The 26,150-nt window shown below is 37.5% G+C and overlaps 1 protein-coding gene across 10 annotated transcripts in view; it reads right to left on the bottom strand.

Moving 5' to 3' along the window:
- Nucleotides 1-12,495: 12,495 nt before the first annotated feature.
- mid2 (midline 2) overlaps nt 12,496-26,150 on the bottom strand; it is a 163,397-nt gene continuing 149,742 nt past the window's right edge. For all 10 annotated transcript variants that reach the window (XM_048176766.1, XM_048176764.1, XM_048176770.1 and 7 more), the window contains 2 exons: nt 19,335-19,542; nt 12,496-15,395 (listed from right to left, as the gene is read on the bottom strand). In XM_048176766.1, the coding sequence (XP_048032723.1) occupies nt 14,993-15,395; nt 19,335-19,542 (611 nt within the window). In that variant the 3' untranslated portion in view covers nt 12,496-14,992. The remainder of the gene's footprint in view (nt 15,396-19,334; nt 19,543-26,150) is intronic.

Raw genomic sequence — 26,150 nt, 5'->3', positions numbered from 1 at the left:
AATGGACAAACCCAGCGATTGGGTTGTTTTAACCCAGCGGTTGGGTTAAATGTTTGCCCAACCTGCTGGGTAGTTTTATTTAAACCAACTATTGTTTAAAAATTGCTATATGGCTAGCTTAAAATGAACCCAAAATTGTTGGGAAATTAAAAACCAGATGCAATTAGAGGCAACAATATTAGACAAAAGGTGAATGTTTATTAATAAGCTTTAATATTTTATTAATATAAATGTAATAGTTTAATAGTTTATTAATATAAATTTATTAATAATCAATTTAATAAATGTTTATTGTTTAATAATTATTCATTAAACATTAATAACTGTTCATTTCCAACATACTTTGGGTTAATTTTAATTAAGCAATACAGTAATTTTTAAACAATAGTTGAGTTAAATAAAACTACCCAGCAGGTTGGGCAAACATTTAACCCTACCGCTGGGTTAAAACAACCCAATTGCTGTATAGAGTATATATATATATATATATATATATATATATATATAATTGGCCATTTGAACTGAAGAAGAAAAATATATGATGCCACGATGTGATGCTGTGATGCCATGTCTTATTTTATTGCTCATATGAAATGTTATTGAAATGTAATCTTGACAAACAGTCAAAAAGATTCTGGTCTTTCTTCTTTCACTAAGAAGCTTCATAAGAAACACCTGCCACATTTGAATTAAAGGGACTTGAAGGGACTGAAATACTGAGTTTTTGAATGATAAGATATCATGCTGTTACTTTCCAAAACCATCACTTTACCATAGTACTTCCACAATATTTTTGCAAATGCTTCGATGCATCTATAATAAGCTACATATTCTGGTCAAAATTTTAATAATTATCTCCTCATAAAAGAGTGAAATACTTCTAGATGAATCCCACCGAGGTGTGGCATTTCATGTGCAGTACTTGAGAAGAAATGGCAAGCTCACTGAAGGGCATCAAAATACCACAAAAGTTCCCCCTCTTGAGTCAGTAGTAAACTCTTACACAGAATGACGTGAAGCTCTTCTGAGACAATGGACACGGTTGAGTCCAGAAAGAACGACGGCGTGACACACCGACACAACAGACTGGTGCAGAGCCACTGAAGCTTGAGGAAGAAAACAACATCCTGCTTATCTGTCCTCTGAGGAGAAGACACGTGCGCTGGAGTCTCACAGGAAGGACAGCAGCAGCCTCCAGCTGTGTTCGGGCATTAGCACCCCCACAAGTACCTACGCTTGATCAATGACTCAATGTTATACAACTCTTCTGTAGTACTCAAGGATAATGTGGCAAGACAAGCACAGTGGGCTGACATAGAGTACAAACGCACCTGGCAGAACTCAACACTGATGATTGCTACTGAAGTAAATTGTGTTTACAGATCGCTCAGCAGGGGTGCATTTACACATTAGTATAAGGCTGTCTACATTTATTGCACATAATCAATATTTTGTGCTCTTAATTAACAAGCACGGCTAATTGCCTTTGGGAATTGATTAGATCAGTAAATGTGGGCGTTACATACCAGAATGGTGCCAAGGTTTTGAATGTGATTTCACCACATACCACATGGATCAACATCTTTGTTGATTCTGGAACAACATTAGAATCAACCAATCAGATTTGAGAGACAAGTTTACAGTTTATGTCAAGTTTAGACTTACAGTCAGAGTTAGGTGCTTCTACATCAGTGTTATTCACCTGTCATTTCCCTCTGATTATAGGGATAAGTTAGAGGTAGGGTTATGTTTAGGGGTTAGGACTGTTGAAACTGTTGAAAAAACCAGCATATGCTGGTTAGGTACGTTTTGAAGCATGGCAGCTAGTTTGAGCTGGTTTATGCTAGAGTATGTTGGTTTAAGATAGACCTTAGTTATAAGATGGAGCTATAGTTGCTTAGGACTAGCACTTGACCAGCTTAAACCAGCTCAAACCAGCTGCCATGTTTCAAAACATACCTAACCAGCATATGTCAGGAACATATCTTACTTTGCAAAATCATGGTGACCACCTCTACCCTGTTTCAGTTGAGATTACTATCAAAACATATCTACAACACCTCACCCCTAAACATAGCCATCACTAGGGCATAAGCAATGCACAAATGAGATTGTACAAATTCACAAAAGTTTATGGCCGCTTATGAGCTCTATTCATTAATAGCACACATTTAAGTTAAGTTTTAAAAAACTAATGGTGTACACTATAGTACAGGCTCACAAACTCCCAGACACCAGTATTTCAGTGATTCAGTAAAGATTAGTAAGATAGGATTTTTGCTATGGAGATAAAGGTCATCATTATTTGGTATTTGGTAGTACTACGGAACAGTAATAGCACTGTTTTTATTTGCTTTTGGGATCTTGAAGAGTGTTTGGATCTGGAAACAGTGAAGCGTGACGTCAGAGTTAAAGTCGGCATGAAACAGAAGTTGCAATATTCTTTTCTTTTTGTGTCGTATATCAGAGTGAAAAAGCTTCTGGAAGGAGAAAAATATATTGGAATTGATTGGATCGTATAGGAAGGTGGGCGTTGCTAACTATATGGTTTCAAGGGGAGGGGAGGTTAACGTTTTTGATTAAAGATTATGAGGGCATATGGATGTTTTTAAAAAATAATGATGTGCACGGATAAATCATTTATAATAAGTGCAGCCACATTCTCAGATTTTTCAATTTTGATTTAATTGCGACTTTAACCACCAAATTATACCATATCCCTACATCTAAACCTACGTTAATACAAAGTTTGTGCTAAATAGGGCTGCAGACTGTGAATATAATGGTTGAAAATATGACAAAAAATAAAATAACTTTTTTAAATCTAATAATCCAATTGCCACTGGCAACAGTTTAGAAAAGCGTGCATCCATGTGCATTTTCGTGAGATATCTTGTGGCATTAATTAGCCTACATCTTTAGAGAGTAGGCTACATAAATGTTTCTTGCACTCAGCAATGAACACAGTGTGTGCCTTAAGGTTTTATTCACAAACAAATAACTTTTATGAACCAGTTCTTTTTAATGAGTCAGTCATAAAGGTTCCCAAACTTGATTTAGAGTTAGCAGCTTGAGTCATTCAGGGGTGCGTTTTCTGAAAGCATTGTTTGCCAACTGGTCGCAAGTTTCGTCGTTATCAACATAGTTTAACGAATCAGTGTTTCCCGAAGCTACAGTTCCAACAAACATTCGTAAACAGCATCGCAAACTTGAACGGTTGGAACGACAGCTCTCAAACTGTGGTTAGAAGCATAGTTTCTTGTTTTTATGACGTGGATAAATCCTTATCTTGAGCAAAATAAGCAAACTGACATTCAGTACAATTTATCTTTTATTTCAAATATATACAAATGTCATTTTGCCTATGTCTGTTTTAGTTTGTCAAGAGATTTAAAGCACCGTTTTTGAAGAGTGTGCATGTGCGTATGTGCTCTGGTACATAAGAACGAACCTATGATTGAATCTGGAAATAAAGCAAAATAATAATTGAGAAAAATGAGAATTAGTCCTCAGATGCCATGTCTGTAATTTATAGCGAAAATCTAGCAATAATTCAATCTCAGATGGATTTATTAAAAGAAGTTATTACTCCATCATATACGTGACATCATTAACCAACATAGATGAACGACGTATTTGCAACAATACGATTTTAGAAAACAGTCGTGACTTGCTAGTTTGATTTGTTCAATGATGAATCGAAGTTCCCAGTTGACTCCCTCAGTGAACCTCAAATCATTTTATGGTTATGTCTGGTTCAGAATGAACCACTACTCTGATGTACTGTATATGTTGGTATACTTTCAGTTGTGGGGCTACATCAGTTATTTTACTGACCATTGGCTCAAATAATGCCGTGCAATTTAATTTAAATCATCCCCAAAGAGTTTTGATGTAATAAATGGTACTCTAAAACATTCAAAATATTTGAAGTAGTCTACTAAAATTACTAAAATGTTAATGCAGCCAGTGAACTGAGGTGAACTACTTCTGAGCAACCTTCAATATTAAGCAATTTTGTAATTTACTAAAACAACCTTTGCAATTGCATAGCAATGACTTTTGCCTGGTCAAGCACACCAGTAATATAAATTTAATTTGCCACTTTCCTGTCAGAAGTCCATCATGTGTTGGGCGCATTCAGGATTGTTGTAGCCAACAAAAGCTCTTGAAACAGGGACTAATCAGCGGTAAACAACTGTAAACACTCAAGTCTAAATGGCCTGGAAAATGGGGCATGACGGTAATAAGCTTCAAGCCACTCAAGCTTCTTTTTCCAGAATCCTGTGACAGCTTTTGAAGCGGAAGTCTAGAAGCATACGAATCAAGGTTGTTCATCCCGTTTATTATGAGCGCCTGAACTAATTAGGTAAACACTGTGCCCTGAATAAATCTGTAGTTAATCTTTCTTTATCCACATGAAAGACTGATTCGATTAAATATCAAAGGGTTAGACAAAACTAGAGAGGACACAGGAAAATCACTCCCAGAAGGACGAAGAGGTATTTTTGGAGAGGTGTTTACGCTGAACATGCGCTCCTAGATCAAAGAGCTCAGGTGCTGTATTTCATTCATTAATCGACTGACATTCAAATTACCATCGCTCTTACCCAAGAGATCACGTCTCAAAGGCTTATGCTATCTGCATCCATCGCTACAGCATGTATTTCCTCCCACCACTTTCAGCAATTGTTTTTGAATAATTCAGTTAAATAGTGCTGTCTACATTAACATTATAATCATAATAACTGATATTATTAGAGATCTGGTGCATTATAAAGTCATGGCAGGGATGTGATGGTCTACCAACCTCATTTACAATTATTATATTATACAATTACAACTTTATACCTGGACGGAAAAATAAAAATAAATCAAGTATAAGACTCTTTGGAACTTGTGCACTATTTTCTTATTTTATAACTTACTTCTCCCATACTGCTTTTGCCCAAGGGGGATTTTTGTATGCACTACTGTGCAATAAATCTCAATTGTCAGTCATTCTGTTTTAAAACAGTATGGTGCCTTTCAGTGCCATCATGCTAATGTCTAAGCTGAAGAAATTCCTGACAATAACTATATATGAAGTTATTCATCTAGTACAAGAGTATACTGTGGGTCTGTTCACTATTTTATGAGTTAAACTGAGGTGGAAATTGATTTTCATGACGTACATAAAAAATGAAAGTTGTAGCACTATTTTATTTATATAGTGAAAAAAAAAAAAAAACACTATATTGTAGAATCTGTAGTATTTAGTAACAAAATAGTATGGCTGGCTACAATTATATTTACAAACCCGATTCCAAAAAAGTTGGGACACTGTACAAATTGTGAATAAAAACAGAATGCAATGATGTGGAAATTTCAAATGTCAATATTTTATTCAGAATACAACATAGATGACATATCAAATGTTTAAACTGAGAAAATGTATCATTTTAAGGGAAAAATAAGTTGATTTTAAATTTCATGGCATCAACACATCTCAAAAAAGTTGGGACAAGGCCATGTTTACCACTGTGTGGCATCCCCTCTTCTTTTTATAACAGTCTGCAAACGTCTGGGGACTGAGGAGACAAGTTGCTCAAGTTTAGGAATAGGAATGTTGTCCCATTCTTGTCTAATACAGGCTTCTAGTTGCTCAACTGTCTTAGGTCTTCTTTGTCGCATCTTCCTCTTTATGATGCGGCAAATGTTTTCTATGGGTGAAAGATCTGGACTGCAGGCTGGCCATTTCAGTACCCGGATCCTTCTTCTACACAGCCATGATGTTGTAATTGATGCAGTGTGTGGTCTGGCATTGTCATGTTGGAAAATGCAAGGTCTTCCCTGAAAGACACGGCGTCTGGATGGGAGCATATCCATTGTTCTAGAACTTAAATATACCTTTCAGCATTGATGGTGCCTTTCCAGATGTGTAAGCTGCCCGTGCCACACGCACTCATGCAACCCGATACCATCAGAGATGCAGGCTTCTGAACTGAGTGCTGATAACAACTTGGGTTGTCCTTGTCCTCTTTAGTCCGGATGACATGGCGTCCCAGTTTTCCAAAAAGAACTTCAAATTTTGATTCGTCTGACCACAGAACAGTTTTCCTCTTTACAACAGTCCATTTTAAATGAGCCTTTGCCCAGAAAAAACGCCTGCGCTTCTGGATCATGTTTAGATATGGCTTCTTTTTTGACCTATAGAGTTTTAGCCGGCAACGGCGAATGGCACGGTGGATTGTGTTCACCGACAATGTTTTCTGGAAGTATTCCTGAGCCCATGTTGTGATTTCCATTACAGTAGCATTCCTGTATGTGATGCAGTGCCGTCTAAGGGCCCGAAGAACACGGGCATCCACTATGGTTTTCCGGCCTTGACCCTTACGCACAGAGATTGTTCCAGATTCTCTGAATCTTTGGATGATATTATGCACTGTAGATGATGATAACTTAAAACTCTTTGCAATTTTTAGTTATTGTGAATTTATAACTTCAACTTATTACTTAGTTATTTTATTTTAAAGTTTTTCAGCTTATAGGTTTTTAGTTAACAATAACACCGATCTGTCACAATGCTTGTGATTGAGATCCTGCAGATAAAAGACAGAATTACTCTGAGCATTGTAAAGAGACACAGATCCCAGAATAACAGAACGCTCAGATTCCCCAGGGACTGGAATTTAGAACACGACTGTAACAATCTCTTTTTGTTTTTAAGGGTCTGAATAACACAGGGAGCAACTTTTCTTCTCAACTGGATCTGACTGGTCGATACAAACAAAATATGCTGCAGAAGAAAAAGTCACATACTAGTATAGTTGAGGTTGTGTAAAATGAACAGTCTCACACTGAGAGAGGGCCAGAGAGAGCAATCACTAACCCTTAGCTGATATCAGCTGTATTCCAGCATCAGTCAGCTGGAGATCTATGACCACACGCTCAAGCTGATGACCAGTTTCTTGAGCATGTCAGAGGTCCTGTACCTTCAGAGGTGTGCTGAGATCTCGCAGAAACACATGGCCATCACTCTCTGTCTACCACAAAGCCCTGAGGCTCAGGGATACATGGGCAACCGGTGTGATTGATGGCTCCTTGTGAGATTAATCTCGATTGAGTCCAGGAAAGTAATGATCTACAGCCTGCTTAGATCCTCATTGAGCAGGACTTAGAGCACTGCTTCATCAGTCAGCTGGCTGGGCGCCATGCCTCCGGCCCAGTGTGCTATTTCTAAAAGACAGGTGGTATTCCTCTGCTGCTGCTCCTCCTCACCTCCAAGTATGATACATTTTCTTGTGCAAAGACTGATTGGAAAGATATAGCATTAATATATTGTGAAGAAGTGTGATCAATAATGTATGAATTGAAAAAATAGGCCATCCGGCAACTGTATTATAAGGCTGTCCATTTTTTATATTCACTGCAGTTAAACTTGAATGTGCAAGCAAGAAATGGCTTTGTTTTGATTTAATGTGAACAGTGATGCATGCTAATGCTAATGACTATTTAATAGGGTTACCAGCCGTCCCTGTTTTCAGTGGTCTCTCTTGGCTGGAGCTGGTCTTGGAAATGTCGCCATTTCTTTACTGTGCATTCAAAACATCCTGCCATATGCTATTGCTGATAGATAGATAAATAGATAGATAGATACAAACAAACAGATAGACGGACACAGATAACAACAAACGGACAACAAACAAACAGATAGACGGACACAGGCAGACAGACATACGGACGGACAGACAGACAGATGGACACAGACAGACATCCAGACGGACGGACACAGACGGATGGACAGACAGAAGGACAGACAGACATCCAGACGGACAGACAGACAGACAGACAGACAGACAGACAGACAGACAGAGACAGACATCCAGACGGACGGACAGATAGATGGACACAGACAGACAGACAGACAGACACAGACAGACATCCAGACGGACATCCAAACAAACAAACAAACAAACAAACAAACAAACAAACAGATAGACGGACACAGGCAGACAGACATCCAGACGGACGGACGGACAGACAGACAGAAAGACAGACGGACATCCAGACAGATGGACAGACGGATGGACGGACAGACAGACAGACAGACAGACAGACAGACAGACAAACAAACAAACAAACAAACAAACAAACAGATAGACGGACACAGGCAGACAGACATATGGACGGACAGACAGACAGACAGACAGACAGACAGATAGATAGATAGATAGATAGATAGATAGATAGATAGATAGATAGATAGATAGATAGATAGATAGATAGTCTTCAGTGTTTAGGTGAACTGTTCCTCTAAGCTAATTTTTTGCCCATCTATTTGATTTCTTTCCATAAATTTCCCTCATATTGAGCAGCAGCTGGTAATGTGGTGGAGGTGGGGGCTGTTGAAGGTGGTACAGTTATCAGTGGAACAGATGGGACTAAAGTGGGCTGTTTTGGGGATGTTATGAAGGTGTCAGAGAGTCATCAGGTAGATGCAGCTGCCGCAGGTGCTCATGAGCCATCAGCCAGAGCCTGATGGCTTTTACTGCTCATTACATTCAGCCTGAAAAGTCCACTACACACCACTAAATAATGCTTCCAGCATAATACCTTTATGCAACGAATAATGCTGCCAGATTTCAACAGAACTTAGTGAATTAAGAGATTTTAGAGAGTGCAAGGTCAGGTGAGCTGGATATATGCCAGCTATTGTGTTGTGCTAACATGCTATTGCTACTGGAGGCTTTATCTGTAGCATTTAAATGTCATTTCAGGGTCACTGAGAGAACTTTTGACCCTGTGTGCATAATTAGAACGCTTCAGTCTGATATTCATTTAACCTGACAAAGTGCCACTGTGACATATAAGAGTGATGCAAAAACACACTTTCAGGCAGATCTAATTAATTTGTTGTTTTACATCACAGAGACAAGGTGACAAATGATATAACAAGTCGGTCTGGATCCTCTAATTACTTGTGTAATTAAGATGGTAATTAGAGGGTGTTTAACTGCAGACTAGGTGATGACGCTAAGTGGGAATTAACGTTACGTTTAGCTATTGGGGACTTATTATCGCTGGCACTGAAGAGCTTGATCGACAAGACTTGGCTTTGATGTGATTCACATCTCCCATGAAATTCTTATCCAGTTCAAAGTGCTCAAGGCAAGTTTCTATGTTTTTATTCTTTACGATTTCATTTACACCTCCAAAATAGTGTTCTTACAAATTTTGGCATTACAAATCTTTCTAAAACTATCAATGTTGACATCCATTTCAGAGTAGATTGTATCTGGATACAACTATGGTGGTCTATTTGAAGAGGCGTCTCATTAGTCAACACAAAAACCACATTTTATTTACAGAATTTTTTTAAGATAATTTCTGAGTACTTTTTTTTTTACAGCTCTGCTGCATATGCTGAAAGTGTTAGCAGGCATTTGCAGGGGAAAAAAAATTCTTGCAGACTAAACAGTAAGCATCTCTGGAGTATTTAAGGCAAAGGAATAAAGCCTATACAAAAAAAATAATGCCTCACTGAACACAGAGCAAGATTAACCTGAGATCTTTTCCTCGATCAATGTGAAGCTAAGCCTGCGCTGCTTTACAGCCAGCTTAACAAATCACACGTTGAACACAACAATCTGGCACATGCCAGCCAGAAGCTTTCATTCCCTCAATCTTTTCTGCTGACATTCTGACGCATTCACTGTTACTGATACTGAATATTTCAATCTGGAGTCTTTGCAGCCATAGTGGCAAAGCAATTTAAGGTCTTGTGTTGTGTTGAAGAGCAGGCAGTGGGGTGAGCTCTTCAAGTTGGGCCTGATTTCCATGCTCACACATGGAGTCTGTGATAAGAGTCATTATCGCAGAGGACCGTAATCACTGCCTCCGCTGTGACTGTACTAGTACAGGACTGAACCGAGAGCAGTGATGAGATACTGAAGCTCTGTCTTCAATTACACTGAAGGAAACTGACATAAGCAGCAGCTTTATTTAAATAAAAAGTAATTTTCACTTCTCTGAAACCTTAAGGGTAACATTCATCACAAGGGCGTAGATTTGGTTTCAACTTTGGGGGGGTTGAACGTTGGTATGGTTGTATTGTATTGGGGGGGTTGTAACTGATGGATCTGAATATTGGGGGGGTTACCTCCCCCCCATCCCCCCCACAAACTACGTCCCTGATTCATCATAATCATGATACCAGAACTTGTGTTTGTCCATCAGGAATCGATTGGATTGTTGATTGTCAATTGTGATTTCATGGTGATCTCAAGTGACACCTTCATGCATGAATTGCATTGCAGTAGATTTCAAAATATCAAAGTGCAAACCAATGATGCTAGAGACTTTATCACAACTAACTAACTAACAATTTTTAGCTTGGTAACTAGCTTGGTTTCAAGGTAGGGCAGGGACAATACATCGATTCTCGATTCGCGATACAAAGAATCTGGAGTGATTCTGATATTTCCTGATTGTATCGCGATTCTCTCTCGGATTGATTCTGAGCTTAGTTTTTATCAGCAGATGGTACTACATGCTTTAGAAACACCCATACTCTGCTCGTTTTCAGTTTCTTTACACACACCACTTAAACCTGAAATAATCATTCATAAAGTTTGAAAAGGTTGAAGTGAATTACAAGGGTGTTCGCTGTAGGCTGTTTACATTAATCTTGTGTCATAAAAGCATTCTGAGCTGAGATGCAAGTATATTTAACCACTTACATGACTCAGCTGAACGCATGAGTGCTCTCCAGTACTCTTCTTCATGAGCATTTGAGTGTGCTGTTAAAAACTAGCCTAGAGCACCAGAATCGATTCGAGAAAGAAAATATCAGGATCGATCCAGAATCATCGTATTGTGAGTTGAGAATTGATGTATTGTTCCAGCCCTATTTCAAGCTGATTTTCAGATGTATGCAATTAGTTATCTTTATTTTCACAGAAGTGTCAACCACAGGTGAAGTTCATCACATTAACTATGAACATAATCCACCTAATCATAGTTGCAGCCTATGATTAGGTGAATATGGGCAACAGGATATGATTTCACACATTTGCACTTCTATTTTTTAATAAATGTAACAATTAAAACAGTAATAAATTCAAAATGTTCAAATTTCCCCCCTTTCACATAACACTGAAAACCATACATCAAATTTGTATTCTTCTCCCGAATGGAAGAGAATGGAGATATTTAGTGTGACTGCACTTCGTTTGACATATGTTTCCATCCAAAGTTGCGAATTTAACTTGTGCGCAGAATTGGAATATTGCATAAAACATTTGCGAATAAAGCACCGTTTCCATCCCATGTGTTCAAATAGTGACTTCCTGGGAAATTAGTGCAAATTATCTATAATAAAAATGTAAGTTGCTGCAATCAGGGATGCCACTGTGACTCTCTTTTCCTACATCATTAAGGACTTGTGCAGGCAGACGAAATGCAATAAACGTTGTCATGTGTGGCTTTAGTGTGCATCAAAGGCACTGAGCTTTGGCATTTTTCAGACCTCTTGAATGCAGGCGCTCTCAAGTGGACAAGACTGATCTTACTAACTAAACCAGGGCCCACTGACAGTAAGATAAAAATCTATAGTCAATACAAGCAAAAATATATCATCTGAGCTAGTAAGTATAGCATATCTGCCACTATAGTAGCCGGACCTTTTTCCCCCCGTTTACGGACATGACATGAACACACAAGGACGATTGATGTAAAATGGCAACTTCCTCGCTTTATATGTCCCGACCACTCTTTCAAAATATAAATCACTGTTAGTGATTTATAGGCTTCCCGTTACTTGGGATAAGGCAAGAATACAGTTTTAAACTGTATTTAAAGTTTTTTTTTCCCAATTATGTTTTTTTTTTTTTTTACACCCCCAAATTCTTCCATATAGTGCATATATCTGAGAATAAATATAAATGATAAGCTAATATGGTAACATTTTTTTTTTTAGTGTCATTGTTACACGTTTCATGTAGTTCCTGTAGTAATAACTATACTATAAAAAATGATAAATATGCATAATTACTAATCCTAAAGTACATGTAGTTAATTATTACTCAGTACTTAATTGTATAATTACACTGTAACAGACACCTTAATGTAAAGTGTAACCGATAATATGTATATACATATTATCGGTTACACTTTACATTAAGGTAAAGTGTAAATTGCCTAATGCAATGGCATTTATATATGCTTAAAATGTGACTATATTATTTAGGCTTATACTGCAAAAGCTTGTGACCTTTGTGACAAGCATCCTGTGTGTCAGACCCTCTCTCATGCCAGATATAGCAGCTGAGGAACATAAGCAATGCCTTATTATATGACTGTGGGCACTGAGTGCCCTGCCAGTGCAGCAGGCTTCCTTCTATCTGCTCTTGCTCATAACCTTATGGGCATATAACAATTTGGCATTACTAACCTCCTCCTACAACACAATGTTCTGAAAACCAGGACAATGATGCAACAAAACACGCATTTGGGATCAGACTTTTATTTGGACTCACATAAATAACAATAGTTCATATATATATTTTTTGTATATTACACAATTTTTATATAATATATATTTCCTCCTATGATTTACATTCTTTTTTTGCTAAGTTATAACTATTGAAACAGGAGCATTGTTGATGAACACACAGCTGCTTGAGCACATAATAAAGACTGAAATATCAAAGAAGAGAATTCGGTTCTTTCATTTTTTTTTTTTGTTCAGAAATGTAAAAACAACTGCTTGAAAACAAATGCAATTAGTTAATTAGTCAAACGCAAAGAAAAGCACAGCTAACTGGAAACCTGATATGCCATGACAATATCTTTCCTGGACATTTCCAGTAAAAAATGTTTATATAAAACAGCAGAGAATATCACAGGAAATGCTTTGAGCCGGACCAGATCGTCATGCAGTGACCTGGTGAATCGCACTTGAACAAATAGATCAAACTAGATCAGAGATCGACTGCTTTCAAGCTTCTCACCTTCACCTTTTAGCCTCTGAAAAGCCTGAAATTGAGTTTTTACATGATTAGTGACCTGAAAAAAAAAAAAAAGCAATTCCTCAAGACTTGCCTATGGATATCACTAATGATAAGTGAAAATGCTGAAGACTTCCTGCAATACATGTCATCTTGCTCTTTTTAGCATGCAGGGTTGCAATCGAGACCAGGACACGTGACAGCGGCTGCTGCATTGACGGTGACAACAGAACTGACAACAGTGTGACTGAATGAACTGAGAGGGAGGAAAGGTGCAGTAGTGGACATCTCAGGTTTGTGTTCATACAGGAAACAAACTGACAATGATTTGACATCGCTGTGTCACACATCTCCCATACTGTTTGCACTTTCAGCAGTGTAGAACTCAGTAAAAAAGCTCCATCAGTCTAAAAATGTTCTCATTCTCATGTTAATCTATTTATTTATTGCCCGAGACCAAGACAAAAACTGGATTTAAGAACAAAATATTCAAGTGGAAATGGTTTTGAGACCCAGTCCCATCTCAAGAACTTCATGCAATTGGCCAGAAATCATCATAAAAAGCTATGTCTGTTCATTATTGCTCAACTACACCATTAATGTATCATTTAGCCACAGATTAAACTTGAAAACAATTGATGAGCTCACGTTCATGGTGTCTTTAAGTGTCTGATGTCTGTGATTTGTCCATAATGTGACTTCAGCACAAGTATACAGATCGATGCTGAGATGAAGAAAAACTGTTGGGAGTGAGCCACCAATATTGCCAAAATATAAAATAGTTACGAATTGCTATGAGAGTGTTTTGGGTAAATGTCTGCTTTGTGTCCTTATCCAACACAAATAACGACTGACTCACATACTTCCTGTGCTTTCAGAGTGGATCTGATGGTAATGCTCTGTGCTTTCAATCAGAAAGATATAAAAAGAGCCAAAGCAATCATGTACATTCAGCAGAGCAAAGAGGAAAACCCTACTGACACAAAGCGAAAACTGCAGCAGGACAGTGGTGTCAGTAGTACGAATACTTCCCAAAGTACAAACCCCTTTTTCAAGGAAGCATCTCAAGTTTAGCATGCTATTGCAAAGATCTCTTGCTACACACTTGATTTTTTTTTTTTGTTGCCTGCATTAGCACAAGTGATTGTCTTTATCTGAACCCAGAAGCGGGTGTCCTTATTACAGCCCTGAACGTCACACTGCGGAAGATCGTGTAAGATTCATCACAGCCATTGAGAAAATAAATCCACTAAACTGTATTTGCTTTGAATCATGACAAATGATGCAACAAAGTGTTTTGTTGCCAATCTTTCGAATATTTCTGAACGAATGGATGCGTGATATATATGCACTACGGTCTTGAAATTCAGTTCCTGGCGGCGTCTGAACGCGTGTCAATGGACGAACACCTCCACAGATGGGATTTTGTTGTACATCCTATATCAATTATTAAAGATAAATGTTAAAAACACCCGGGGGACTTGTGCCTCATGCTTTTCACAAAAAAACAGAAACTGAGATAGTGAGAACAAATCACAGAGGAAATACATATCATGCCATCATCATCATCAGACATATTTTAAACCAAAGAATCATCTTTTCTCCCTGAATATGAAAAGAGTGTTATAGACCCATCAGATAATAAATGCAACCCTTAGTAGAAACACCAATCTGTCATCCTAATATAATCCACTATATTCGGTCCAAAAGGAAGTCCAACCCTGTCTCAAGTTAGCAAGTCTTTTTATACACAGGGGCAACAAATTCAACTCTAAAAAGTGCTTTTAGGGATACATTAAAACTGACAAAAAGCAAACTGATGTTTAGTCATAAATAATTTACAATTTAATTCGCCCATGTCAGCTGTTTAAATCTGAGAGCTCATAATAACTGCTCATTTATGTGACCAGAACAACTAAAGATCCAACTTCAACCTAGCTGTGGAAACCAGGAAAGGAAGAGGGCCAAGGAAACCTTCTGGAATAATCATCTCCCATGATGCCTCAGTGGCAGCTCTTCATTCCAGACACGTAGGGCGAATCCTGTTGGCGACAGATGCCCTCTTGCTGCTCGCTGCAGTCCACGAAGTCAGGCACGGGCAGTCCTGACATAATCATCAACGATTTATTCCAGATCATGAAGGTCGGTGCCACCGGAAGCAGGAAGGAAACGTCAAAAGTGTATATGTGCTGGGAGTTCATGGCGTCGTAGAAGGACAGGGCGTTGTTGTCGTAGTCCAGCAGCACTCCCACCCTGCGCAGCTGTAGTGAAGCTTCCACGATGGACTCCTTGTTGTTGCGCCGCACCAGGAAGTTGTTGTTGCAGCGCGAGAAAACCCATGACGATGAGTTTTTACCGCTCCATTCGTTTTTGGGTGCTGACTTGTAGGCCACACCAAGCGCGTACCTGAAGGGGAAATAGATGTACAATGTTGTCATTTGATGCTTTTTTTAGGGTGGGTGTCCTGGCTCACTTGGTGCCTTAAGAATAAAGAAAGAGTTTTTAACCCTCTGGAGTCGGAGGCTGATTTGGGGCCTGGAGAAGTTTTGACATGCCCTGACATTTGTGCTTTTTTCAGTTGTTCATAAACATATAAATGACAAAAGTGTCATTACACTGTATTCAGCACAAACTAGGCTACAATAATATGTGAGGAACATGTATGTACATGTTTGTATTTTTGAAGGAATAATGTTTATGCGTGGTTATTGAAAAAACAAAAAACTTAAGTCACTGAAATAAGGCCAAAAAAAGTATATTAAATCTGTGTTCACAAGACTTTTGGGTATTGGAGGTTGAATTATGTAAAAATTATGCTGCCTACTCCTTCATATAAAACAATATATTGATTTAGTTTTTGTAAGACACTTTTTGTCAAGAAACACAGTATGCGTGGAGGCGTGAATCTGCATGAATAATGGGCCATTTACACCTGAGAAGACAAAAGAATTGCATAATAATGACCTGAAATGACTTGCATATTAATGAGGCCTATCCGTCAGGTAGGCTGTGAAAAAACCCCTCTGTAATCATGTCTCAGCTCATCATAAACAGCAATACTGTGAAATATTATTACAATTTAAAATAATGGTATTCTATTATATTCTTTAAAATAAAATGTATTTCTGTGATGCAAAGTGTCTGAACAATTATGTTACCTCTATGGCATTTCATATAGGCTTTTAGCTTAAAATCATGCACATTTGGAGAAATATTGATGGATTCTTATATATTTATGTCAATTTTCTATACTGAGAAGTAATATTTAATGTCATCACTATGAGTGCTGGATACTGTTTTTTCAATTCATACTTGCAGCCGGAGGGCGCTCTCTGTACACCTTTAGTCCACAAATTATTCTAAAGAAGAAGAGGACATTTCAGGAATGGTGTTTTTAATTCATACTTGCAGCCGGAGGGCGCTCTCTGTACACCTTTAGGCCACAAATTATTCTAAAGAAGAAGAGGACATTTCAGGAATGGTGTTTTTAATTCATACTTGCAGCCGGAGGGCGCTCTCTGTACACCTTTAGGCCACAAATTCATATAAAGAAGAAAAGGAACTAGGAACTAACAGCATGTCTTCTAGAGATCGCTAACCATTGCTTTAACATCCAAATAAACACTTTTAGGGATGCACTGATACCGTTTTTTCCAGAACTGTTACTTTCACTGTTCATATTATTGCTCTATCATATTTTATCTTTAAAGGGTTAGTTCACCAAAAAATGAAAATTCAGTCATTTATTACTCACTCTCATGTTGTTCTACACCCTTTGTTCATCTTCGGAACACAAATTAAGATATTTTTGATAAAATCCCATGGCTCAGTGAGACCTGCATTGACAGCAAATTAATTTAGACTTTCAAATGCCCAGAAAGCTACTAAAGACATATTTAAAACAGTTCATGTGACCACAGTGGTTCAACATTAAAGGTGCTACAGAGGATCTTTTCGTCGACTGAGAAACCAAAGACTGTTAGTGAGTTTTTGAAATGAGCGCATGCGTAAGAACAACCCCCCTCCTTCACAGCTCATTTCGAGGGAATGCCTCCCAAAACTCGTGCACGAGTATTGGAACACGAGTGTTTACCACCGGCATTCGCTGTGTCGTGTTAGTGGATTCATTATGTCGGACTCACCGCAGGTAACTCATAATCTGCAGTTGTTACTCCTGACAAAAACATTGCATGTGGTACAAGTTACTGGAGCGCGCACGTCTCTCACAAGGAACGTAATGGCAGTGATTGACAAGCCAGAGGGCCAATCGTTGATTGGCTGATGTTTTTAAGGCCCTACCTCGTGCACAGATGATGTATATTAATATTATTCCTTTCAGTGCACCTAATAAATAGTCTTTTATCAGTTAGTAAAGACAGTTTCAAGTAATATTGCAAAAATGTATAAAACAAAACATCCTCTGTAGCACCTTTAATGTTATGATGTAACGAGAATACTTTTTGTGTGCCAAATAAACAAAATAATTACTTTATTCAACAATATCTAGTGATGGGCGATTCAAAACACTGCTTCATGAAGCTTCGAAGCTTTACGAATGTTTTGTTTCAAATCAGTGGTTCGGAGCGTGTATCAAACGATGTCAAACTGCCAAAGTCATGTGATTTCAGTAAACGAGGCTTCGTTACATCATAAGTGTTTTGAAATTTCAATGGTTCACGTGACTTTGGCAGTGCTCCGAACCACTGATTCGAAACAAAAGAGTCATGAAGCAGTGTTTTGAAATCGCCCATCACTAGACATTGTTAAATAAAGTCTTTTTTTTTTTTTTTGGCGCACAAAAAGTATTCTCATCACTTCATAAAATTAAGGTTGAACCACTGTAGTCACATGAACTGTTTTAAATATGTTTTATTAGCTTTCTGGGTGTTGAAATTAACTTGCTGTCAATGGAGGCCATCGGATTTGATCAAAAATATCTTAATTTGTGTTCCGAATATGAACGTAGGTCTTACGTATGTGGAACGACATGAGGGTGAGTAATTAATGACAGAATTTTCGTTTTTGGGTGAACTAACCCTTTAATTTAATAGCACAGTGAATATTACACAAAATGTAAAAAAAAAACAAAAAATCTGAACAAAATTGTTTCTTTAAGCAAAAATCAGTATTTAGTGTGACCTCCTGTCACACACACGTCTCCTGAACTTCCATTTTCTCAAAGAAGAAACTGAGAAAGTTTTCTAGGCCTTCCAGTCCTTTTCCATTCCATTTAGGTTTAAGAGAGCCTGATTCCTGCTATTGTTTAAGTGTAAGGGAAGGTTACTAAGGTTACTTGCCACTTTACCCTGACAGCAATATAATGTCGGCCCAGATCCGGCCCACATCTGGTCTGTGTGTAATACACAAGTATCAGATGTGGGCCAGATCTGGGCCACATTATGTTGCTGTCTGGGTAGCCTATCAAAGTAGTTTTTATTTCTGTTTGTAATACTGCATACAAATTTTCTGTGTTTTCTGGTTATATTCTAATAAAGAGATATATATGGTCATAATTTTATTGCTAAAATAACATCTAATTGTGGCCTAAGACTTTTGCACAGTACTGTAAGTGTAATTAATATGGTTTTTATTTAGCATGTAGGGGACCCAGGTTCTCAAATCTCAACTTAATATTTAATTAATTTTAACACGTCAACTGAAAATTCTACTGAAGTGATTGGTAGGGATGTCTCGAAGCCAAATACCTTACTCAGAATGAAAAAACAATGACTTTAATACAAATAATTTTACTGAAAAACAATTATTTGAAAGAATGATTATCCAACAGGCACAAGGTGAAAATTATAACTCAATGGTGAGTCTCTCAAGTCACTCTGATTAAAGTGTGAACTTTATGAATGAAAATGAACCAGGTATGATTTTCAAGTAGAGATTGGATGGGCACAATGTTCTCTTTTAACTGTGCATGTCTCAGTAATCTGGATTTGTCAAGAGGAACATTCAATTAAGATATTATTATACATATTTTCCACTTCTTGAAATGCCTGTTAACATATTTCATGCCTTATATAGTGTGTATGAGGAAAGGAAAGAGCAAGTTTCAGATTAATAAGAGCGATTTCTTTCTAAAACAAAACAAATATGGTGTGCTGGATGCTCATAGTGAACATCATGCATTTCTGTTGTGTGGAAAAAAGCAGCGTGGACATTTTGATACTATTTTTACAAGAATAAAATTCAAGCCATACAAGGGTTGAGAGGTAATGGCAAAATTTTCTATTTATAGCATTCACTCGAATGGAGCGGGGTACATGCACAACCAAATCCGTCTATTAACATAACAGTTACATGTGTTACAAGCCTGTAAAATCTGAAATCACTAACCATGTGGAGGCTCCCAGTAAAACCTCCCAGTAATGGCAGCCACTGTCGATAAAGACGTTGCCAGCGGCACCGTAGGATCCTGTTCCGCTGAAGCGTTCTGGAGTGTGACTCTTCTTTAGGGAGCTTTCATCCTTCTCCATGGTCAGACAGTCATTGGAGAGGCGCAGCTTCTTATGGGCCGTTTTGGGGTCCAGTTTGAAAGGCTGACCTGAGGAGCAGAGAGGATAGAGATGGGTGAGATACAACAGGAACATGTAATAAGAGCCAGTGGAATGAGTTTAGTGACCTGAGGAGAAGCTCTCACTGGTATTTCCCAATTCATGCAATTTGTTAAATGTCAGTTCTAGCTCTTCTGGTTAATTACAGTAAAAGATGAGCGATGTGATAAAAGGCACAGTGTGTGAGCGAGAGTTAAAGAGAGAGAATCAAATGCTAAATGAAGACAGCAAAGTACATGATTTGAGTTTTATATTTCTTGAAAAGCAGAGGTGACCCCGCAGACCCGACATTTAACTTTGCCACGTCTAAATCTTCCCATCCCCAGCGTAATGACTGACAATGCAGGAAAACAATCAGCTGTGCTCCGTCCTTGCCCACAAACCAATCATCTCAACCCAGACTGAGGTTTACTGCGCCCAGATACGAAAGGTTCTGGCAACATGCTGCTGGAAGCCAATTACATTAACACGCTCTTGTCTTTGAACTGCTTATCGCTGTGAGCACAGCCATTCTCAACACTTGTGCAGTCATGCCATTTTACAGCATGTGTTTGAGGGCACTAAGAAAAGCAATGCAGATGTACACACACACACACACACACGACCACAAGCGAGAATCCCATGAAATGCTTATTGCCTGCTATATAAAACTGATGAACCTTTTAAGACAAAAAGGAGCAAAATGGCATAATTGTGCAGTGCAGGTGTCAGAACAAACATCTTTAATGGGTCATGTTTATTTAAAAATGAACACTTTTATATACTTAAACTACTGGAAATTATACTGAACATTGGATTTTTTTTTCCAAATATTTTTTTCTGTGTAAGAAAATCACACTGAAAGTATGTAGTATTTAAAATCTAGGTTAGAAATATTAAAGCACAACCCATGAAAAACAACCCCACATCATAAACCCCGCTCCACCAAACATTACACTTGGCACAATGCAGTCAGGCAAGTACAGTTCTCCTGGCAACCACCAAACCCAGATTCGTCCATCGGATTGCCAGACAGAGAAGCGTGATTTGATACTCCAGAGAACATGTCTCCACTGCTCTAGAGTCCAGTGGCGGCGTGCTTTACACCACTGCATCCGACGCTTTGCATTGCACTTGGTGATGTAAGGCTTGGATGCAGTTGCTCGGCCATGGAAACCCATTCCATGAAGCTCTCTACACACTGTTCTTGAGCTAATCTGAAGCCACATGAAGTTTGGAGGTCTGTAGCTATTGACACCTCAGAAAGTTGGCGACTTCTGCGCACTGTGCACCTCAGCATGTGCTGAGCATGCAGCATTTTACATGGCCTACCACTTTGTGGCTGAGTTGCAGTTGCTCCCAATTTCTTCCACTTTGTTATGATACCACTAACAGTTGACTGTGGAATATTTAGTAGTGAGGAAATTTCACGAATGGATTTATTGCACAGGTGGCAACCTATCACGGTACCACGCTTAAATTCACTGAGCTCCTGAGAGAGACCCATTCTTTCACAAATGTTTATAGAAGCAGTTTGCATGCCTAGGTGCTTGATTTTATACACCTGTGGCCATGGAAGTGATTGGAACACCTGAATTCAATGATTTGGAGGGGTGTCCCAATACTTTTGGCAATATAGTGTGTGTATATATATATATATATATATATATATATATATATATATATTGCTAGTCAAGTTGTGAACTAGATTTATGACAGCTGCTGTCAGATGCTGACGCCTGTGTCACATATATTCAAAGGTTTATTTGTAATGCACTAAAATGTGCATTTCACAATGACAACAACATAATTTGCAGTGTCAGCTGGGGCCATGACAAGACTGTACTGCAGCAGTTTTCAGACCGTAAATAAGAAAGAAATGAGAAGAGAAGAATTTTCGCTTCAGAGGGCAAATTGTAGTATTGGACAACTTTCAACTTGCTTAGAATACGTCCAGTCTACTTCTGATCTGCTAATATGAACGTTTCTTGAGCATCAAATCAGCATATCAGAATGATTTCTGAAGGATCATGTGACACTGAAGACTGGAGTAATGATGCTGAAAATTCATCTTTGCATTAGGAATAAATTACATTTTAAAATATTTTAAATAGAAAACTGTCATTTTAAATAGTAATAATATTTCACAATATTATTGTTTTTACTTTTTTTTTATTAAATATATGCAGCATCGGTGAGCAGATGAAGCTACTTTTAAAAACATTAAAAATCTTACCGATCACAACATTTTGAATGGTAGTGTATACACATTACACACAGTGTGACCTCACTGTTGGCTGGGCTGCTATGGTGTGCTTTAAGCAGAGGAGGGGTGACTGCTGACAGCTTGAGTGATGTCTATGCTGTGCAGGATGAGTAAATATTTTTCCGAGATCTTTTAACAACAAATAAACATGGCTGCCCTTGGGGCTGCTTGTCATGTGATATTTCTCATATTGGCTTTATGTACGGTCACCAGCCATGGCAGCTCCGATTAAACAGGAGAGGCCTCCTATAGGAACACAGTATGACACACACACACACACACACACACACACACACACACACACACACACACACACACCCACCCCCACACCCACACCCACACACACACACACACACACACACACACACACACACACACACACTTATTTAGTGTTTCTGTCATTCAAAATTCTACCTTCATAGGGCAGAGTAAACATGACATTAAAATCTCCTGGAAAAGTAGAAAAAACTTGAGCTGTCACTTGTTATTTTGCATAATGAGGTAAAAAAAAAAAAAAAGAGTTTCTCAAAGGTCATATGAAAATTTTACTTGTGAGCTACAACTTAAGCATCGACTTCATTTTTTAGTTAGATTTTTAGTTATGATAGTCAAAAGATCTAAAAGTGCCATCATATTAGCAAAATGTCACGGGCAAAAAAAGACCATTGCAAATTCATTCCAGTTTGAGCCAGTTGCAAAATCTGCATGGGGAAAAATTTTGCCCTCACGTGAAAATCCTGATCACATGGATCCATATTGAAATGACTTGATTTCTCCCATGAAAATTCACCCCCAAAAAATGGTAAATGTGGCCACATCTTAAGTCTCAGTCTTTCATGGGTAGGATGTCACAGCACATTTGAACACTACATGAAATGACCATACAAATGGACCATTATCTGTCAGTGTAGAGTTGCCTAATACAGTGGCCCCAGAATGTATTTGGACTTTCAACAACAGAAATATAGGGATGGCAGTGAATTCATACATTTTGACGTATGTCGAATGTGACCGACTGAATGGGAACGTATATTCTGGTATAGCTGGGTGATACCATACAAAACACTGGTGACATAACTAGAGGAACAGTGCAAAAAACATCATTAAAATCATCAAAATTCTTTGAGACACAAAGAAAACACTTGTTCAAATAAAGAACAATAAATCTGGATTAATGATATACTTTCATTAACAATGCAGCCAAAGCAGAAGAGAGAACACAAGAAGAAAGAGGGTCCATTTGAGGAATAAAAAATAGATCAGTGGGAATGAAAAAGTGTAAGACAGAGTGTCCAGACTTGAGTTTGTGTGCAGAACCCTGCTGCCTGTATTATAGATCTCAGCAATGCCTTTTGAACATATTAACTCATCCAAAGTTCAGCTGGAAAAACCAAACTTTGATTTCAACACAACCTGCAAAGAGCCATTTGATGTCTTCCAGTTCTTGCTCTGTAAGCCTGGCTGCGCTTCAGGAACAGTCACGTAGACCCTGGTGATGGACTGGGGGATGGAGCAGCAGGAGCAGGGATGGTAAATAAAGAGGAAGGCTGACTGTAGTGGATGGACTAAATAATCAACTGAATAAAATGAGTCAAGAGTGAGTAAACTCTCCTCTCATTGGTCATGTTGGAGCATTCGGCTCATGGTGGTCATCAGTCAGGATGGATAGACTACATTGTATGGGTCAAAATGATCGATTTTTCTTTTATGCCAAAAATCATTAGGATATTAAGTAAAGATCATGTTCCATGAAGATATTTTGTACATTTCTTACCATAAATATATTAAAAATGTATTTTTGCATTGCAATATGCATTGCTAAGGACTTCATTTGGACAACTTTAAAGGTGATTTTCTCAATATTTAGATTTTTTGGCACAATCAGATTCCAGATTTTCAAATAGTTGTATCTCGGCCAAATATTGTACTATCCTAACAAATTTATTTTTTCAGCTTTCAGCTTTCGGATGATGTATAAATCTCAATTTCAATATATATAGGTGTGTCCAAATTTATCAGCATACAGTACAGTCCAAAAGTTTGGAACCACTAAGATTTTTAATGTTTTTAAAAGAAGTTTCGTCTGCTCACCAAGGCTACATTTATTTACTTAAAAATACAGTAAAAACAGTAATATTGTGAAATATTATTACAATTTAAAATAACTGTGTACTATTTAAATATATTTGACAAAGTAATTTATTCCTGTGATGCAAAGCTGAATTTTCAGCATCGTTACTCCAGTCTTCAGTGTCACATGATCCTTCAGAAATCATTCTAATATGCTGATTTGCTGCTCAATAAACATTTATGATTATTTTCAATGTTGAAAACAGTTGTGTACTTTTTTTTTCAGGATTCCTTGATGAATAGAAAGTTCAAAAGAACAGCATTTATCTGAAATACAAAGCTTCTGTAGCATTATACACTACCGTTCAAAAGTTTGGGGTCAGTAAGAATTTTTATTTTTATTTTTTTGAAAAGAAATTAAAGAAATGAATACTTTTATTCAGCAAGGATGCATTAAATCAATCAAAAGTGGCAGTAAAGACATTTATAATGTTACAAAAGATTAGATTTCAGATAAACACTGTTCTTTTGAACTTTCTATTCATCAAATAATCCTGAAAAAAAATATTGTACACAAATATTTTGTACAATTGTACACATTAAATGTTTCTTGAGCAGCAGATCAGCATATTAGAAGGATTTCTGAAGGATCATGTGACACTGAAGACTGGAGTAATGATGCTGAAAATTCAGCTTTGCCATCACAGGAATAAATTACTTTGTGAAATATATTCAAATAGAAAACTGTTATTTTAAATTGTAATAATATTTCACAATATTACTGTTTTTTACTGTATTTTTAATTAAATAAATGTAGCCTTGGTGAGCAGACGAAACTTCTTTTAAAAACATTAAAAATCTTAGTGGTTCCAAACTTTTGGACTGTACTATACATACTTGTCTAGGGTGACATATTATAAATCTCAACTGCTTGATTGCTTGTATTGGTGCAAAAACTATATTATCACCCAGCTCTAATCTGCTAAATGTGACTATAAGGCAAGAAGATATTAAGATAGTATATCTTTGATATCATCTGTAAAGCTGCTGTGAGACAATGTGTATTGTGAAAAGCACTATACAAATACATTTGACTTGAACTGATACAATATTACTTATATTAAGATATAACCAGTCCACTCGCCTCATTAATATCATATAATTATATTAAAAATCAAGAATTCGGCATTTGAAGCTAAGGGATCCTGCTTCTTGGCCCTTGTACACATCAAAATTGAGCAGCCCTGTGATACGATCACTTCTACATCTTCTCTGCCTTTGCAAATTACAGTCGCCACTTAAAGGCTTCGGAGAAATTAATTGTAGATGATAAAGCATGAGCTCTAGGATTCAACTGGGGGTTGAGCACGCTCTCACTCTGGATTCCTGAATCAAACAGGAAGTGATTATGTAAATGTCTTTAAATAGCATTTCTCTTGAGATGGGGGGAGGTGTCTGGACTTTCACGGTCGAGTAGTCATGGCAAGTATGCGTGTGCCAGAGAAAATGTGAAACATAGAATTGGCCCAAAGTCAGTTTCCTTTTTTATAAGGTCAGATGGGAAGAAGGCACATCTGTAGCAAATGACTTTCTTTGATGATGCAAGGGTTAAAATGTCTTCTCTGGTGAATACAATAAACAGCAAGCTTTAGATTTCCTACTTTGAATTTCAATGCTACTATAGTACAAAGACAGAAAGTTATACTTTGGCTAGGTTTCCCAAAGCATTTAGTAGAAAAATAGAACTTAATCTCTGTGGCACATTTCCCAATTGCAGCATTATCTAAGAGGCACATACTGTTCAAAAGTTTGGGACCAGAATAACTTATAATAAATAATTTATACTTTTATTCCTTAAGGATGCATTAAAATCGATCAAAAGTGACATTAAAGACATTTACAATGTTACAAAAGATTTCTATTTCAAATAAATGCCATTATTTTAAACTTTTACTTTTAAATGTATCACGGTTTCCACAACAATATTAAGCAGCACAACTGTTTTCAACATTGATAATAATAAGAAATTATTCTTCAGCAGCAAATCAGCATATTATAATGATTTCTGAAGGATCATGTGACACTGAAGAATGATGCTGAAAATTCAGATTTGATGTAGCAGAAATTATATTATGAAAATATATTAAAGGTGCCCTTGAATTAAAAATTGAATTTACCTTGGCATAGTTGAATAACAAGAGTTCAGTACATGGAAATGACATACGTTGAGTTTCAAACTCCATTGTTTCCTCCTTCTTATATAAATCTCATTTGTTTAAAAGA

This window comes from Megalobrama amblycephala, linkage group LG23, assembly GCF_018812025.1.
Source record: "Megalobrama amblycephala isolate DHTTF-2021 linkage group LG23, ASM1881202v1, whole genome shotgun sequence".
Lineage (NCBI taxonomy): Eukaryota > Metazoa > Chordata > Actinopteri > Cypriniformes > Xenocyprididae > Megalobrama > Megalobrama amblycephala.
The sequence above is the reverse complement of the archived record's forward strand: the minus strand, read 5'-3'. Positions and strand labels throughout refer to the sequence as shown.